General features: G+C 40.9%; 1 protein-coding gene across 1 annotated transcript in view; it reads left to right on the forward strand.

Moving 5' to 3' along the window:
* LOC100458517 (signal-regulatory protein gamma) overlaps nucleotides 1–17,207 on the forward strand; it is a 60,383-nt gene that overhangs the window by 36,043 nt on the left and 7,133 nt on the right. Inside the window, exons 1-2 of the mRNA XM_054541703.2 lie at nucleotides 5,656–5,857; nucleotides 14,005–14,361. Of these exons, the coding sequence (XP_054397678.1) occupies nucleotides 5,782–5,857; nucleotides 14,005–14,361 (433 nt within the window). The 5' untranslated portion in view covers nucleotides 5,656–5,781. Of the gene's footprint in view, nucleotides 5,858–14,004; nucleotides 14,362–17,207 lie in introns of the transcript that reaches the window.

Here is a 17,207-nt window from a genome sequence, read left to right on the forward strand (position 1 = left end):
CAAGCAAATGGAAAACAAAAAAAGGCAGGGGTTGCAATCCTAGTCTCTGATAAAACAGACTTTAAACCAACAAAGATCAAAGGAGACAAAGAAGGCCATTACATAATGGTAAAGGGATTAATTCAACAAGAAGAGCTAACTATCCTAAATATATATGCACCCAATACAGGAGCACCCAGATTCATAAAGCAAGTCCTGAGTGACCTACAAAGAGACTTAGACTCCCACACATTAATAATGGGAGACTTTAACACCCCACTATCAACATTAGACAGATCAACGAGACAGAAAGTCAACAAGGATACCCAGGAATTGAACTCAGCTCTGCACCAAGCGGACCTAATAGACATCTACAGAACTCTCCACCCCAAATCAACAGAATATACATTTTTTTCAGCACCACACCACACCTATTCCAAAATTGACCATATACTTGGAAGTAAAGCTCTCCTCAATAAATGTAAAAGAACAGAAATTGTAACAAACTGTCTCTCAGATCACAGTGCAATCAAGCTAGAACTCAGGATTAAGAATCTCACTCAAAACCGCTCGACTACATGGAAACTGAACAACCTGCTCCTGAATGACTACTGGGTACATAACGAAATGAAGACAGAAATAAAGATGTTCTTTGAAACCAACGAGAACCAAGACACAACATACCAGAATCTCTGGGATGCATTCAAAGCAGTGTGTAGAGGGAAATTTATAGCACTAAATGCCCACAAGAGAAAGCAGGAAAGATCCAAAATTGACACCCTAACATCACAATTAAAAGAACTAGAAAAGAAAGAGCAAACACATTCAAAAGCTAGCAGAAGGCAAGAAATAACTAAAATCAGAGCAGAACTGAAGGAAATAGAGACACAAAAAATCCTTCAAAAAATAAATGAATCCAGGAGCTGGTTTTTTGAAAGGATCAACAAAATTGATAGACCGCTAGCAAGATTAATAAAGAAAAAAAGAGAGAAGAATCAAATAGATGCAATAAAAAATGATAAAGGGGATATCACCACCGATCCCACAGAAATACAAACTACCATCAGAGAATACTACAAACACCTCTACGCAAATAAACTGGAAAATCTAGAAGAAATGGATAAATTCCTTGACACAAACACTCTCCCAAGACTAAACCAGGAAGAAGTTGAATCTCTGAATAGACCAATAACAGGAGCTGAAATTGTGGCAATAATCAATAGCTTACCAACCAAAAAGAGTCCAGGACCAGATGGATTCAGAGCCAAATTCTACCAGAGGTACAAGGAGGAACTGGTACCATTCCTTCTGAAACTATTCCAATCAATAGAAAAAGAGGGAATCCTCCCTAACTCATTTTATGAGGCCAGCATCATCCTGATACCAAAGCCGGGCAGAGACACAACAAAAAAAGAGAATTTTAGACCAACATCTTTGATGAACATTGATGCAAAAATTCTCAATAAAATACTGGCAAACCGAATCCAGCAGCCATCAAAAAGCTTTTCCACCATGGTCAAGTGGGCTTCATCCCTGGGATGCAAGGCTGGTTCAATACACGCAAATCAATAAATGTATTCCAGCATATAAACAGAACCAAAGACAAAAACCACACGATTATCTCAATAGATGCAGAAAAGGCCTTTGACAAAATTCAACAACCCTTCATGCTAAAAACTCTCAATAAATTAGGTATTGATGGGATGTATCTCAAAATAATAAGAGCTATCTATGACAAACCCACAGCCAATATCATATTGAATGGGCAAAAACTGGAAGCATTCCCTTTGAAAACTGGCACAAGACAGGGATGCCCTCTCTCACCACTCCTATTCAACGTAGTGTTGGAAGTTCTGGCCAGGGCAATTAGGCAGGAGAAGGAAATAAAGGGTATTCAATTAGGAAAAGAGGAAGTCAAATTGTCCCTATTTGCAGACTACATGATTGTATATCTAGAAAACCCCATTGTCTCAGCCCAAAATCTCCTTAAGCTGATAAGCAACTTCAGCAAAGTCTCAGGATATAAAATCAATGTACAAAAATCACAAGCATTCTTATACACCAATAACAGACAAACAGAGAGCCAAATCATGAGTGAACTCCCATTCACAATTGCTTCAAAGAGAATAAAATACCTAGGAATCCAACTTACAAGGGACGTGAAGGACCTCTTCAAGGAGAACTACAAACCACTGTTCAATGAAATAAAAGAGGATACAAAGAAATGGAAGAGCATTCCATGCTCATGGGTAGGAAGAATCAATATCGTGAAAATGGCCATACTGCCCAAGGTAATTTATAGATTCAATGCCATCCCCATCAAGCTACCAATGACTTTCTTCACAGAATTGGAAAAAACTACTTTAAAGTTCATATGGAACCAAAAAAGAGCCCGCATCGCCAAGTCAATCCTAAGCCAAAAGAACAAAGCTGGAGACATCACACTACCTGACTTCAAACTATACTACAAGGCTACAGTAACCAAAACAGCATGGTACTGGTACCAAAACAGAGATATAGATCAATGGAACAGAACAGAGCCCTCAGAAATAACGCCACATATCTACAACTATCTGATCTTTGACAAACCTGAGAAAAACAAGCAATGAGGAAAGGATTCCCTATTTAATAAATGGTGCTGGGAAAACTGACTAGCCATAGGTAGAAAGCTGAAACTGAATCCCTTCCTTGCACCTTATACAAAAATTAATTCAAGGTGGATTAAAGACTTAAACGTTAGACCTAAAACCATAAAAACCCTAGAAGAAAACCTAGGCATTACCATTCAGGACATAGGCATGGGCAAGGACTTCATGTCTAAAACACCAAAAGCAATGGCAACAAAAGCCAAAATTGACAAATGGGATCTAATTAAACTCAAGAGCTTCTGCACAGCAAAAGAAACCACCATCAGAGTGAACAGACAACCTACAAAACGGGAGAAAATTTTCGCAACCTACTCATCTGACAAAGGGCTAATATCCAGAATCTACAATGAACTCCAACAAATTTACAAGAAAAAAACAAACAACCCCATCAAAAAGTGGGTGAAGGATATGAACAGACACTTCTCAAAAGAAGACATTTATGCAGCCAAAAAACACATGAAAAAATGCTCACCATCACTGGCTATGAGACAAGTGCAAATCAAAACCACAATGAGATACCATCTCACACCAGTTAGAATGGTGATCATTAAAAAGTCAGGAAACAACAGGTGCTGGAGAGGATGTGGAGAAATAGGAACACTTTTACAGTTGGTGGGACTGTAAACTAGTTCAAGCATTGTGGAAGTCAGTGTGGCGATTCCTCAGACATCTAGAACTAGAAATACCATTTGACCCAGCCATTCCATTACTGGGTATATACCCAGAGGACTATAAGTCATGCTGCTGTAAAGACACATGCACACATATGTTTATTGCAGCACTATTCACAATAGCAAAGACTTGGAACCAACCCAAATGTCCAACAATGATAGACTGGATTAAGAAAATGTGGCACATATACACCATGGAATACTATGCAGCCATAAAAAATGATGAGTTCATGTCCTTTGTAGGGACATGGATGAAATTGGAAATCATCATTCTCAGTAAACTATCGCAAGAACAAAAAACCAAACACCACATGTTCTCACTCATAGGTGGGAATTGAACAATAAGAACACATGGACACAGGAAGGGGAACATCACACTCTGGGGACTGTTGTGGGGTGGGGGGAAGGGGGAGGGATAGCATTAGGAGATATACCTAATGCTAAATGGCGAGTTAATGGGTGCAGCACACCAGCATGGCACATGTATACATATGTAACTAACCTGCACATTGTGCACATGTACCCTAAAACTTAAAGTATAATAATAATAAAATTTAAAAAAAACGTTTCCTCACCTGTAAAAAAAAAGGTTAATGGTAGTGCTAATTTCATGGGGCCAGAGTGGTGAATTAATGAGGTAGCTGACATAAAATGCTTGGCACAGTATCTGGAGCACAGGACATATGCAATAAACACAGCAGCTACTACCCTTTATGTCATATAGAGACTAGTTTCTTGTTTTAAAGTGTAATTTGGCATCAATTAACATGATTTTATCATTTTTATTTTCATTTCTGTAAGTGTGGGGCAGGAGGTGATGATTTCACCCTCTGTGCATCTGCCACGTTGAAAAAGAAATTTGGATGGAAATGTGATGACTTTTACAATTTCATTTGACAATTACTCATGATAGGTGAAGGACTGCAAACCCAGCATGGGAAGGAGAGGTTTCCAGACAGGTCTTTCTTAGTCATAGATGATGAAGGAGAAACCACTTCTCCTACCAAGGAAATTTTTCTAAAGCACAAGTATATCAGGGAAGCAGTGAACTCTTCCTGTACAGAAATGTAATTACAGCCACAATTTTTTGGTTATAAGTAAATATGAATCAAGCCTTCTGAATGGTTTATATTACTCTTACCATATCACTATAAGGTGCAGGTTACAACTTCCATTTACGTGTAATTAAGTTAAGGCTTAGAGAAGTCAAATGTCTTGTTGAAAGTCACACGGTTGGAGATTGTAAGAAAAGGAATTCATCTACAGATTGACAAAAACCAGAGTGAAGAGGATCCAGAGGGAGCAATTGATCTCAGAGTGTCAGAGGTAGACCAAGTACATGATATAAGCTGGGTACCAGAAGTCCTGGGAGGATGGGAGAAGGCCACTAGTGGGAAACTAGGAATGCAGTAGGAATGCATTTCAAAGCAATATTTGAGTTCTCTCTCTTCACCTGGCACCATGAGTATCAATAATAACCTACTGAATCTCACAGATGTATAGTCATTATCTCTTTTGATGTTCACTAAAACATGGCAGTGAGACTTATTATCCCAAGGTTAGAAGGCAAAACTGAACCTAGGCAGGACCAGTAACTTCCCCAACTCCTTAGCACATGTTCTTAGTCGGGTATTTATTCTCCCTCCCTCCTCAGTTCCCATCTGAATACAGTGATGAATGGAATAGGTGTTCTGTGTGCAGAGCAAAGAGTATGGAAATTGATGTGACTGCTGTAGGAATCTGCCCTCCATATTCTCCCCCATCATAACCGTATCCCCTTTCCATAACCCATAATCCCCACCTCACCCCACAAAACAGATCCTTATTATCCTAAGCCCACTTACTCTCCTGGAAGAAGTCAGGATATAATTCCTTCTGCTGGGTGCAGGTACATGAAAGTGCTAAGGGCCACATGAGACTGAATTTGGGCTAAGTTTTGCCATTTATATTTATAAAAGTTTGGAGTAGGGAACCATTTCAAGAGCAGACCTGTTCCTCTCCAACACTGAGCAGGTCCTGTGATCCCTCCTCCTGCCCCAACTGAGTAGCACTTGGTTGAGGCTGGTGTAGAATGAGACCACAAGCCAACTACATCCTGGGGTCTTGAGATGGAAAATTTAGGAAACATTTCATAACCACAGGTCCTTCTTGGCTTAAGAGCACCAAATGGCAAATCACCAAGAAGACATAAAGATGGGGTTAGGAGCCATGGAAGGAATACAGACCCCAGGTGGGAAGGAAGCATTATTTCTGCTAAGCCTGTCTGATTCTCCTGAAATGGAGCATGCGTAACTGCTTGCACTGTAGCTGGTTGCTGTGCCTGATTTCTATTTCACAATCCAGAAGCAGGTTACTGCCTCACTCCATCACAGCCACTTCCTCTTGAACTGAGGGAGGCAGGGCTTGTCTTCTCTCCTCAGAGCAGACTCTGCCATCTTCTCAGCACAGATGTTTGGAGAGAGCAGGCTCCTAAGTTCTCCAGAATGCCCATCCCAACCTCCTGGACCCACCTTCCTTGTCCTTTCCTGCTGATGACACTACTGCTGGGGGGACTCACAGGTGAGCATAGCCTTCGGTTAAAATCTTTTTCCCTGCCCACTGAGGCATGGCCTGTCCCTGGACTTTCAGGGATTCCAGACAATGACAAGTGCTGCCAAGAAAGGCCAAGGATTAGGACTTGACTGAGAGCAGAAAATCAGGGAGCTGAGTGCTTTCTCTGTGGATCTGCAGCTGGCTACCAGAGGCATTGAACCACAGGATGATTCAACCACCACTACCACAATTACTTACATTTTGATAATATTTTAATTGACAGAGAAGAATCATTATTTAAATCCTCACCAGTCCTGAGGCCCTAGGGCCAAGCGACATGCCCAAGTCCACAGGGTAAGCTCAGAGACACCCTAACAGGGTTATGTGGCTCTAGGCCGAGCCCTCTCTCTTCACCAAACTGAGGATATGAAGTCTGTAATAGTGCTCACTTGAGTAGGGCAGTGGTGTAGTGTATCGTGGGAGTGTTCAGCCACCATCCTCCCTAAGGGTGCTCCTCACTTTGTCCTCTGTTTCCCCATGCTCCACACTCCCCTGTGACCTGATTCTTACCAGTCATTTCTCTGTGACCTCTTCCTCTTTAAGAAGTTCCACATTTTCTGCTTACTGGGTCCTATATTCCTTTCCTAGGCCTTCCATAACAAAGAACTGCAGGCTGGGCAGCTGAAACTACAGACATTTACTTCCTTGCAGTTATGGAGGCTGAAGTCCAAGATCAAGGTGTCAGCAGGGTTAGTTTCTATTGAAGTCTCTCTCCTTGGCTTATACAGGGCCATTTTCTCTCTGTGTCTTAAACACATGATCTTCCTCTGTGTGTGTCTGTGTCCTCATCTCCTCTTCTTATGAGAATATCAGTCATGTTGGATTAAGGCCCACCCCAATGACCTCATTTAACTAAATTACTTCTTAAAGACCCTATCTCCCAAACTGTAACATTCAGAGGTGCTGGGGATTAGAGCTTCAACACATGCATTTTGTGGGACACATTCAGCCTATAACAGGTACTACAACCTCCTTTGGTTCTCTTAAATTTCCCATGGATAATTTCTTTCCCCTTCCCCAGGACAGGCAGGATTGGAGGGCCTTTCCTGGTGCAGCCTGGGAGAGCCCTGCTCACAGCTCCCAGGCAAGTTACCTGTCCTGATCCCTTCTCAGGCCATGGAGCTGACCCCAGAACCACAGGGCTGGGCACAGCAGCCTCTCAGTTCCCCACTGGGCCCTGTTGTGATGTCACCTCACAGGCCCTAGAGGGCAGGGGTCTCACTTTTCAAATTATTTTTCTCACACATACACTGTACCCAAATGATAGCAGTAAGAGTTTAACCATTGAGCTCTTCCTACCATGTAGACACAGTTATTAGCATTTTGCCTGTTTTAGCTCCACTAATCCTCACAACATCCCTGTGTGAAAGCTGCAACTATTATCCCCTATTTCCAAACAAAGAGTCAGGCAGAGGGAGGAACTTGTCCACTCATTGTCCCCTACCTCAGTCAGTGGAGCAGCTGAGATTCAAGTCCAGGTCGACCAGCTCCAAAGTTCATTCTTTTAGTCGTGTTATGCTACTAGCAGAAATATTAGAAAATGCAGAGAAGTGAACATAGAATTGATTGTTGCCTACAACACTTGTTAGCAACAACCAGAGTTACAACTGTGATGTATGTACTTCTAAATTTGTTATTAATGTGTTGGATGCTTTCTATGGGCCAAATATTTTACTTTCTATGGGCCAGATATTTTAATTAGATTTTAACATGTGTTGTAATTTTATTTAACACACAAAACAAACTTATATACTATCACAATAGGTCACACTTTGATATACATTTGTGAATGTATATATGTGTGTGTATATATATATACATATATATGTATGTGTATGTATATATACATATATATGTATGTGTGTATATATATTTGCAAATGTGTGTATACATATGTGTGTGTATACATATGTATATGCATGTATGCATATAAGTAAGTGTACATGCACACACAGGAGATTTCATTTTTTATCATTATTTCTCCAAGTTTCTAATTTCAATGAAACTTTTAACAAAATATTTTATTTTTATTTGACAGACTATATATACTTATCACATATACCATATTAATGAAATATGTGTACATTGCAGAATGCCTAGTTTGAGCTAATTAACATATGACCTACCTTGTATATGTATCATTTCTGTGGTGAGATCTCTCAAAATCTGCTCTCAAGAATTTTTGAGGTTACAAATTGTGTTATGAACTCTAGACCCCTTATTGTAAAATAGATTTGTGGAACTAATTTCTCCTAACTAAACTGAAATTTTGTATCCTTTGACCAATATCTCTCCAAATGCACCCCCTGCCTAGTGCCTGGTAACCAATATTCTACTATCTACTTCTATGAGTTCAACTTTTTAAAATTCCACATATGAGGGACATTATGCAGTATTGTCTTTCTGTGCCTGGCTTATTTTACTTAGCATATCTTCCAGGATCATTTATATTGTTGGAAATGGCAGAATTTCCTTCTTGGGTCAGGCTGATTAGAATTCCATTGTGTATATACCACATTTCCTTTCTCTATTTATCCACTGATGGACACCTAGGTTGATTTAATATCCTGGCTATTGTGAATAATGCTGCAATGGACATGGGAGCACAGATATCTCTATGACATGCTGATGTCATTTCCTTTGGATGTACGCCCAATAGTGAGATTGACAGATCATATGATAGTTCTATTTTTAATTTTTTGAGGAGCCTCCATACTGTTTTTGCTAATGGCTCTACTAATTTACATTCCCACTATTTGCAAGATTTCCCTTTTCTCCACATCCTCTCCAAAACTAGTTATCATCTTTTTTATAATAGCCATTTTAACAAGTGTGAGATGATAGCTCACTGTGGTTTTAATTTGCATTTACCAGATGAATAGTAAAGCTGAGTATTTTTATAGGTCTGCTGGCCATTTTAATGTATTCTTTCGAGAAATGGCTTTTAAGATCTTTGGCCCATATTTTAGTTGGGTTGTTTTCTTAATATTGAGTTGTTTCACTTCCTTATATATTTTGTATATTGACTTTTCATCAGACATATGGCTAGCAAATATCTTCTTCCATTCTGCTGGTTGTCTTTTCACTATGTTGATTATTTCCTTGGCTGTGTAGAAGCTTTTTAGTTTGTTGTAATGCCGTTTGTCTATTTTTCTTTTGTTGCCTGTGCTTTGGGACTCATATCTGAAAATTCATTGCCCACACCAATGTCATGGCACTTTTCTTCCAGTACTTTTACACTTTTAGATCCTACATTTAAGTCTTTAATACATTTTGAATTGATTTTTGTATGTCATGTGAGAGGAAGGTCTAATTTCATTCCTCTACAGATGGATATCCAGGTTTCCCAACGCCACTTTTTGAAGAGACTGACCTTTCCCAATTGTGTCTGCTTGACATTTTTGTCAAAGGTCAATTGAGTGTAAATGTGTGAGTTTATATCTGGGCTCTCTGGTCTGATCCATTAGTCTATGTGTCTATTTTTATGCCAGTGCCATGCTGTTTTGATTACTATGGCATGGTAGTCAAGTTTGAAATCAGGCAATGTGATGCCTCCAGTCTTTTTGCTCAAGATTGCCTTTTCTACTCACAATTTTCTATGACTAATGTGAACTTGAGGATTGTTTTGTCCATTTCTGAGGAAAATGTCATTGAAATATTACTAATAATGAATTGAATCTGTAAATCTCTTTGGGTAGTATGTATATTTTTAACAAAAGTAATTATCTAATCCACAAGCATGGATATCTTTCCATTATTTTTATTCTATTTTTCATCAGGGTGTTATAGTTTTTTGTGGAGGTCTTTCATGTCCTTGAGTAAATCTGTTTCTAGCTATTTTAACTTTTTTGGTAGTAATTGTAAATGCGATTATCTTACTGATTTCTTTTTTCAATAAAGTCATAATAATGACAGTAATCAATATACATGATAAATAGGTAAATAAAATATAAATTAGCCACTGATAAGGGAAAATAAAATAAGGTATGTGTATATAACTTTCATCTTATAGAAATTTTCATATATTCCTATTATTGATGGTTTTTGTCACAAAAAGATGTCCACATTTGTCAAATGCTATTTTGCATCAAATGAGATAATCATGTGTTTCTTCTCTTTCTTCTATAAATATGGTGTATTACATTGTCATTTGAATATTGAAACATTCTTGTATTCCAGGAATAAATCCCACTTGCTCATTGTGTATATTCCTTCTAATATGCTGCTGAACTCAGCTAGTGTTTGGTTGAGGATTATTGCATCAACAAACCCAGTAATAACAATGCCAACTGTTAACAGAAAGGTGTGCAGCTCTACCTGGCAACAATCTTAGTTTTGTATTTTCATGGAAGTTTAGATTCCAATGGGCTCCATTTCAGATAAGCAGAGTCTGGCTTTGGGACAATGTATGGTTAATGAGTACAACAGGAAAGTATGCTCCCCAGATCTGGACTCTAAGCCAGGAGAGCCCAATAGATAACCAGAAATTTCTTCTTGTAATGGAGTATAGCAAAGGCTGAGAGGGGCATTATATTTGAATCAAAGGCCCTGGAGAAAATGTATGGCCATCATGAGTAGTTTAGAGACTTTAAGAGGCGTGAAAGACACAGCCAAAGTCTCTACAGAGAAGAGATATTTTTATTTGTTAATTCATTTAAAGACACTAACAGGAGGGCCTGTTGATTTTAATTTGTCAGTAAATTTGTAAATGAAGAATATGTTGCCACGAGCACCCCAGAAAAAACTTAGAGATGCTGGATTATGTGACGTTAATACGCATATCACATGAATCTTCTTTGGAGAGGTGTTACCAATGTTATATCATCTTGTGCTCTTGAAGAAAGGTGGATGTCATTATTGATACCGGAACAGGATCCTCGCTTCAGGATGGAGAGCCATGGCAGCACTCCAAAAGGCAACACAAAGCTGTACATAGCATAGCACAAGAAAGCCATCAGGGTGAAAGCCTTCTCAAATTGTGGAGCCAATCAGAGTAGCAAATCAGTAAGTCATGAGTCAAAGGCATTCCCTAGGAACTTTCCACCCGAGTTTAGAATGATCCCATCCTCATTGCCATTACTATTGAAAATGTTAGAGTGATTCCTGCTGGTTGAATCTTAAAAGATCACTCTAACATGGCCATGAAAAGTTCATATGAAGAGGCATACTCACAGTTCCTAGGGAAGGAAGTAGGGCAGGCCATGCAGGAAGCCATGTGGGAGGAGCTCCCAAGGAGCAGGCTCAATCAAGCAGATGGGTAGGCAAGAGAGATGGGATCCCTGGGCAAGTGCCTTTACTGGGAGTCAAGGTGGAGGACAAAAGCAAAAACCATGATGGGTTTTACTAGGGTGTTTCAATATCACTAGGTCACAGTAGAGGAGGACAAGAAGAGGAATTGTGGCAGGGACCAGCTTTAAAATACTGGTTGCCTGGTCACCTGGGCGGGGTGCTCACAGCTTGTTTGTGGGATATTGAATAATAATTTTTTAAAAATGTACACATAACTGGACATCTTCATTTCTTCACACAACTTTGAGTTGCCATGTAGCATCCTTTCATTTCCATCTGAAGCACTCCCTTTAGCATTTCTTGTAGGCAAGGTTTAATGGTCATGAACTCTGTTAGCTTTTGTTTATCTGAGAATATCATAATTTCTTCCTTGTATTTGAAGGACATTTTGCCAGGTATAGAATTCACGATTGACATATTTTTCCTCTTTCAACATTTTGAACTTACCATCCCTCTATCTTCTGGCCTTCAGTGGTTTGTGTAAGAGCTTAGCTGAAAATCTTATTGAGGGTCTCTTGTATGTAAGGAATCACTTCTGTCTTGCTGCTTTAAGGATTCTCTCTTTGACTTTAGTTTTCAATAGTTGGGTTATAATGTGTCTTAGTGTGGGTCTCTGAGTTTATTTCTGAGTTCAACTTGCATTTCTTCTGCGTCTTAATATGTAGATTCTTATATTTTATCTAGTTTGTGAAGGTTTTTGTCCACTATGTCTTCAAATAATCTTCTATTCCTTTCTCTCTTTCTCTTTTTTCCCCCTGGAACTCCAGTAAGGTGTATGTTGATACATTTGATAATGTCTCACAATTCCCTTAGATTCTGTGCTCTATATTCTATTTTCCACCCACACCTCACTCTCAATAATTTCAATTATTCTGTCTTCCAGTTTTCTGATTATTCTTCCACCTGCTTATACCCACTGGGGGACCCCTCTAGTGAACTTTTAGTTATTATACTTTCAATTCCTAAGTTTCTGTTTGATTTCTTCCTATAATTTCTCTTTCTTTACGTTCTCCTTTTGTTAAGACATTTATATTCCTTTAGCTCTTGGTCCATTGTTTCCTTTACCTCTCAGCATTTTTAAGACAGTGATTTTAATATCTGAGTCTAGTATCAGGGTGGAGCTAATACATCACAAGGGTGCTTATAAGAAGGAGGAAGGAGATTAATTCTTGGAGACGGACATTGAAACATCCTTGTATTCCAGGATGTTTGCATGTGAAGATGCAAGAGGTTAGAGTGGTGGGAAGATGTAACTGTGAGAAAGGAATATGAGAAAACTCTAGAATTTGGAAAGGCAAAAAACCTTTTTTTTTTTTTTTGCCTCCAGAAGACACATAGCTCTGCTGAAAGTGCCTTAAAAAATGTAGACATGGAAGGTGTAAAACATGGTGCTTTCATATGTGTATACATATACATATACGTAGTGAAATGATTATTAAAGTTAAGCAAATGGACACATCAATCATCTCCCATAGTTATGCTGCATGTGTTGTATGTCAACAGCACCTAAAATGTGGTTTTTAAGCAAAAATACTGAATTCAATACAATATTATTAACTAAAATCCTTAGATTGCACATTCATTCTCTGGACTTCTTCCTCAGACTTATCGCAATTTTGTATCTTTTGACCTCCCCATCAACTCCCCCAAGTTCACCCCTAGTTACCACTGTTTTATTCTCTATCTTTGTGTATTTGACTTTCATCATTTCTTCTTGATTGTACCCCAATAACACTATTTTGGACTTCTAACCTCCAGAACTATAAAATGTTACATTTCTTTCAAGACACTAAGTTTTGGTAATTTGTCACATCAGCATTAGGAAACTTAGGTAATGTGATTATGCTATGGGTGAAATATTACAAGGGGCTTAAAACAATGTTGTATTTCTACTGGAAGCTACATATTCAGTGTGGATTGGCAGTTCTGCATGCAACGGTCATTCACGCATCCAGGCAATGGAGCAGGCCCCATTAGAGCCTTGTGGGTCTCTGGAAGGGAGAAATTGATCCACAGAGGCTCTTGCAGTTAAATGCACAGCCCACAAATTATACCCATCACTTCTGCTCATAACTCAAGGGTCTAAAGAAGTCACAGGGCCCCACCCAATCCATTGATGCAAAAAGTGCAACACTCCATGTAGCCACAGAGTGGAGGCACATATTTGGCAAACCATGGCACTTCCAAGGAGGGCTCAAGAGTTCTACTCAGGTCCTCAACCCAGAGCTCTACATTGAAATTGAACCTCTTGGCCAGGCGCGGTGGCTCACGTCTGTAATCCCAGCAGTTTGAAAGGCCAAGGCAGATGGATTGCTTGAGCCCAAGAGTTAGAGACCAGTCTGGGCAACATGGTGAAACTGTGTCTCTAGAAAAAGTACAAAAATTGGCCAGGTATGGTGGAATGCACCTGTGGTCCGAGCTACTTGGGAGGCCAAGGAGAAAGGATCACTTGAGCCTGGGAGGTTGAGGCTACAGTGAGCTGTGATTGCACCACTGCACTCCAGCCTGGGCAGCAGACAGAGCAAGACCCTGTCTTAAAAAAAAAAAAAAGAAAAGAAAAGAAAAGAAAAGAAAGCAAACAGAAAGAACAAAAGAAAGTAAAGAAAAGGAAATTGAACCTCTCTGTGCCTCAGTGTTCTCGCTTGTATTACAGTCTTATGTCACAGGCCAGTTGTGAGGGTTAAATGAGATAATACGTGTAGTGTGCTGAGCTCAAGGCCTATTCCTGGTGTGCACCCAGTCAATGAAAGCCATTGATAAACACTTGAGGAAACACAGAGGATCACGTAAGGGTGAAAAAATGACTGCTTTGTGCTCCTTTCCAGGGGTGGCTGGTGAGGAAGAGCTGCAAATGATTCAGCCTGACAAGTCCATATCAGTTGCAGCTGGAGAGTCGGCCACTCTGCACTGCACTGTGACCTCCCTGAACCCTGTGGGGCCCATCCAGTGGTTCAGAGGAGCTGGACCAGGCCGGGAATTAATCTACCATCAAAAAGAAGGCCACTTCCCACGGGTAATAACAGTTTCAGAAATCACAAAGAGAAACAACATGGACTTTTCCATCCGCATCAGTAATATCACCCCAGAAGATGCCGGCACTTACTACTGTGTGAAATTCCGGAAAGGGAGCCCTGACAACGTGGAGTTGAAGTCTGGAGCAGGCACTGAGCTGTCTGTGCATGGTGAGTACAGCGTGGGTCTCCTTCGTCCCCTGGTGTGTGACAATAACTCAATAATTATATTATCCATTCTTAGAGCAACAATCAGGTGTGGGGGTGGCTGCTCGTTTTCATGATCTGATGTCACCTCTTCTCCAGATCACATGAGTTGAGGCTTGGAGATGTCATGGTAGTTGCTCGAGGCTCCATGGCTTGTAAATGATGGGAAAGACAGCATCCCCAGTCTGCGGCTCTACAGCTCTTGTCTTTCCAAAGCTGACCCAGCCCTTTGGTTTCACAGATGAGTGAACTGACAGATTGAGTGGCTTGTCCAGGCACAGGGCTGGACCTTGCCTTCTGCCTCCAGAGAACGCTTCCCCCTCAGGGTGGCCAAGACTCTTCTTTATGCAGCAGGCACTCACTGAGACCCAACTGTGCACCAGGCTCTGCCCTGGATGCTGTGCAAACAGCAGTGAATGAAACAGCCCAAAGCTCTTCCCCACCAAGCTTACATTCTCTTCCCTTCTAATGAGGAGAAATCCATCCAGGGCATGGAGAGGGTAAATTGTGTTTTTCTTTATTTAATCTTCAGAAACATCACACGGGGAAGATTCCTGGGAGGCACAGATTCACTGTTGAATCTGATGGCCTTGTGGAAGGAGATGCCAATAAGTTTGGCATTTGCTGTGGGTCCATTTGGGAAACCCTTGTGTGATTCACGGACTGAGTCACACAGTTATCAGGGGCTCCGAGCAGAGCTGTGTCATCTCAGAATGTCCCTCACCTCAGGAAAGAGGTCCCACATGTGGGTGACTTAGGGGTTTCCCATATAAGGCAACAACAATGCTTATTTGGGGTTTCCTACCAGAGGCCCAAGGGCTTCATCCTAACTCCTGAATTCTGGAATGTCAGCACAGGAAGGACCTTCAGACCATCCAGCCCAAAACCCTTTACAGATGGGAGACTGAAGCCAAGATATGACAGGGGCCTTGTCCATGGTCACAGGGCCAGATAATGACAGAATTGGAGCTAGAGTCCGTATGAGAATTGAGACAGTCTCCTTCCTTCCCCAGTGTTAGACACTGTCTCCATAGAAGAGCCTGGTGCATCATAGGTGCTAAATAAAAGCTCCTCAAACAGAACCACATGTCAGGTAGCCAGCATTTCTCTTTTCATCAGTTTCCCAAAGGTTGAGAATGCACTTCACATTCAGACACTAAAGCTTGTTAGTGATTGAAAAACTTCTCCCAAACGTAAGCCCTGTCATTCCATATCAAGATTCCAAGTCAGGACATAGCTGCTCCAGTGTGTTTGCAGCTGAAAAATACTCCAGTCTATGGAAATATCAAAATTTATTTTACAGTCTTCTGTTGATGGATATGTAAGTTATTCCCAACCTTAGCTACTAAAGCAATCATGCAATGGATGACTTTGTACATGTGTCACCCTACTCAGGCAGGAGACACCCACTGGAAGTGGCGTTCCTAGGTCAGAGGATAGTGTGTTTTCATATTTGAGAATATTGCCTGATTTCCCTCCTAGATGATGTAGCAATCAGAGATTACAGGCATAGGCCACCATGCCTGGCTAATTTTGTATTTTGTAGAGACAGCGTTTCTCCTTGTTGTTCAGGCTGGTCTCAAACTCCCAACCTCAGGTGATCCACCCGCTTTAGCCTCCCAAAGTGCTGGGATTACAGGCATGAGCCACCGTGCCCGGCCCCACTTCAAACATTTTTAAGACAGTGGTTTTAACATCTGGCTCTAGCATCAGGGTGGACACAATATATAAGAAAGGTCCTTACAAGAAGGAGGAAGGAGATTAATTCCTAGAGAAGGATTTGTGAGGGTGCAAGCAAGAGGTTAGCGTGATGGGAAGATGTAACTGTGAGAAAGGAATGTGGGCAGCCCCTGGAATTTGGAAAGGCAAAAAACAGAACCTCCAGAAGACGCATAGCTTTACTGACAGCTTTTTAAAAAATGTATACACGTAAAGCTTAAAACATGATGCTTTCATGTACATGTATGTATATGAAAATATACATTGCCCAGTAATGACTGAAATCAGCTCCCCACAACCATTGAACTTAGACAAGGAAGGTGGCTTTATCCTGATTGTGCAGATAACATTGGCAAAGACACTGAAGTTTCCAGGTGGTGCCTCCCCAGCCCAGGTAGTCACAGCCAGTGGTGGCTCGGGTGTGACTCAGATCTGCTAACTCCTAGTGAAGTGCTCACTCCTCTTTGCCATGCTCTCAGCCTAAATGATGAGCTAGATGAGAAAGGAGGGAGGTGGGGAAGGGAGCCAGAGAGCAGCAGCTGTGCCAGAGTCTCCTTACAACCAGTGCTATGAGGGAGGAGCCATTTGCTACCTCCTTTAAAGATGAGGACACTGAGGCTAAAAAAGGAGACCTGACTTGGGAGCAGGTCAGGGAGCCAAGGTTTGAACCCCCCAGCCTGACTCAGCCCTTGTCTCTGCAACACTCAGCTATGGTTTTTCAAGTGTGGAGAAACGCTCCAACCTTATCTTTCTAAACTCTTGCATTTTTCAGTTCTACAGCAAAAAGCATTAAAAAAAACCCACTGGAAGTGGCGTTCCTAGGTCAGAGGATAGTGTCCTAGGTCAGAGGATAGGCAATATTTGAGAATATTGCCTGATTTCCCTCCTAGATGATGTAGCAACCAGAGATTACAGGCATAGGCCACCATGCCTGGCTAATTTTGTATTTTGTAGAGACAGGGTTTCTCCTTGTTGTTCAGGCTGGTCTCAAACTCCCAACCTCAGGTGATCCACCCGCTTTAGCCTCCCAAAGTGCTGGGATTACAGGCATGAGCCACCGTGCCCAGCCCCACTTCAAACATTTTTAACAA

The sequence above is a fragment of the Pongo abelii genome, chromosome 21 (assembly GCF_028885655.2).
Source record: "Pongo abelii isolate AG06213 chromosome 21, NHGRI_mPonAbe1-v2.0_pri, whole genome shotgun sequence".
NCBI lineage: Eukaryota > Metazoa > Chordata > Mammalia > Primates > Hominidae > Pongo > Pongo abelii.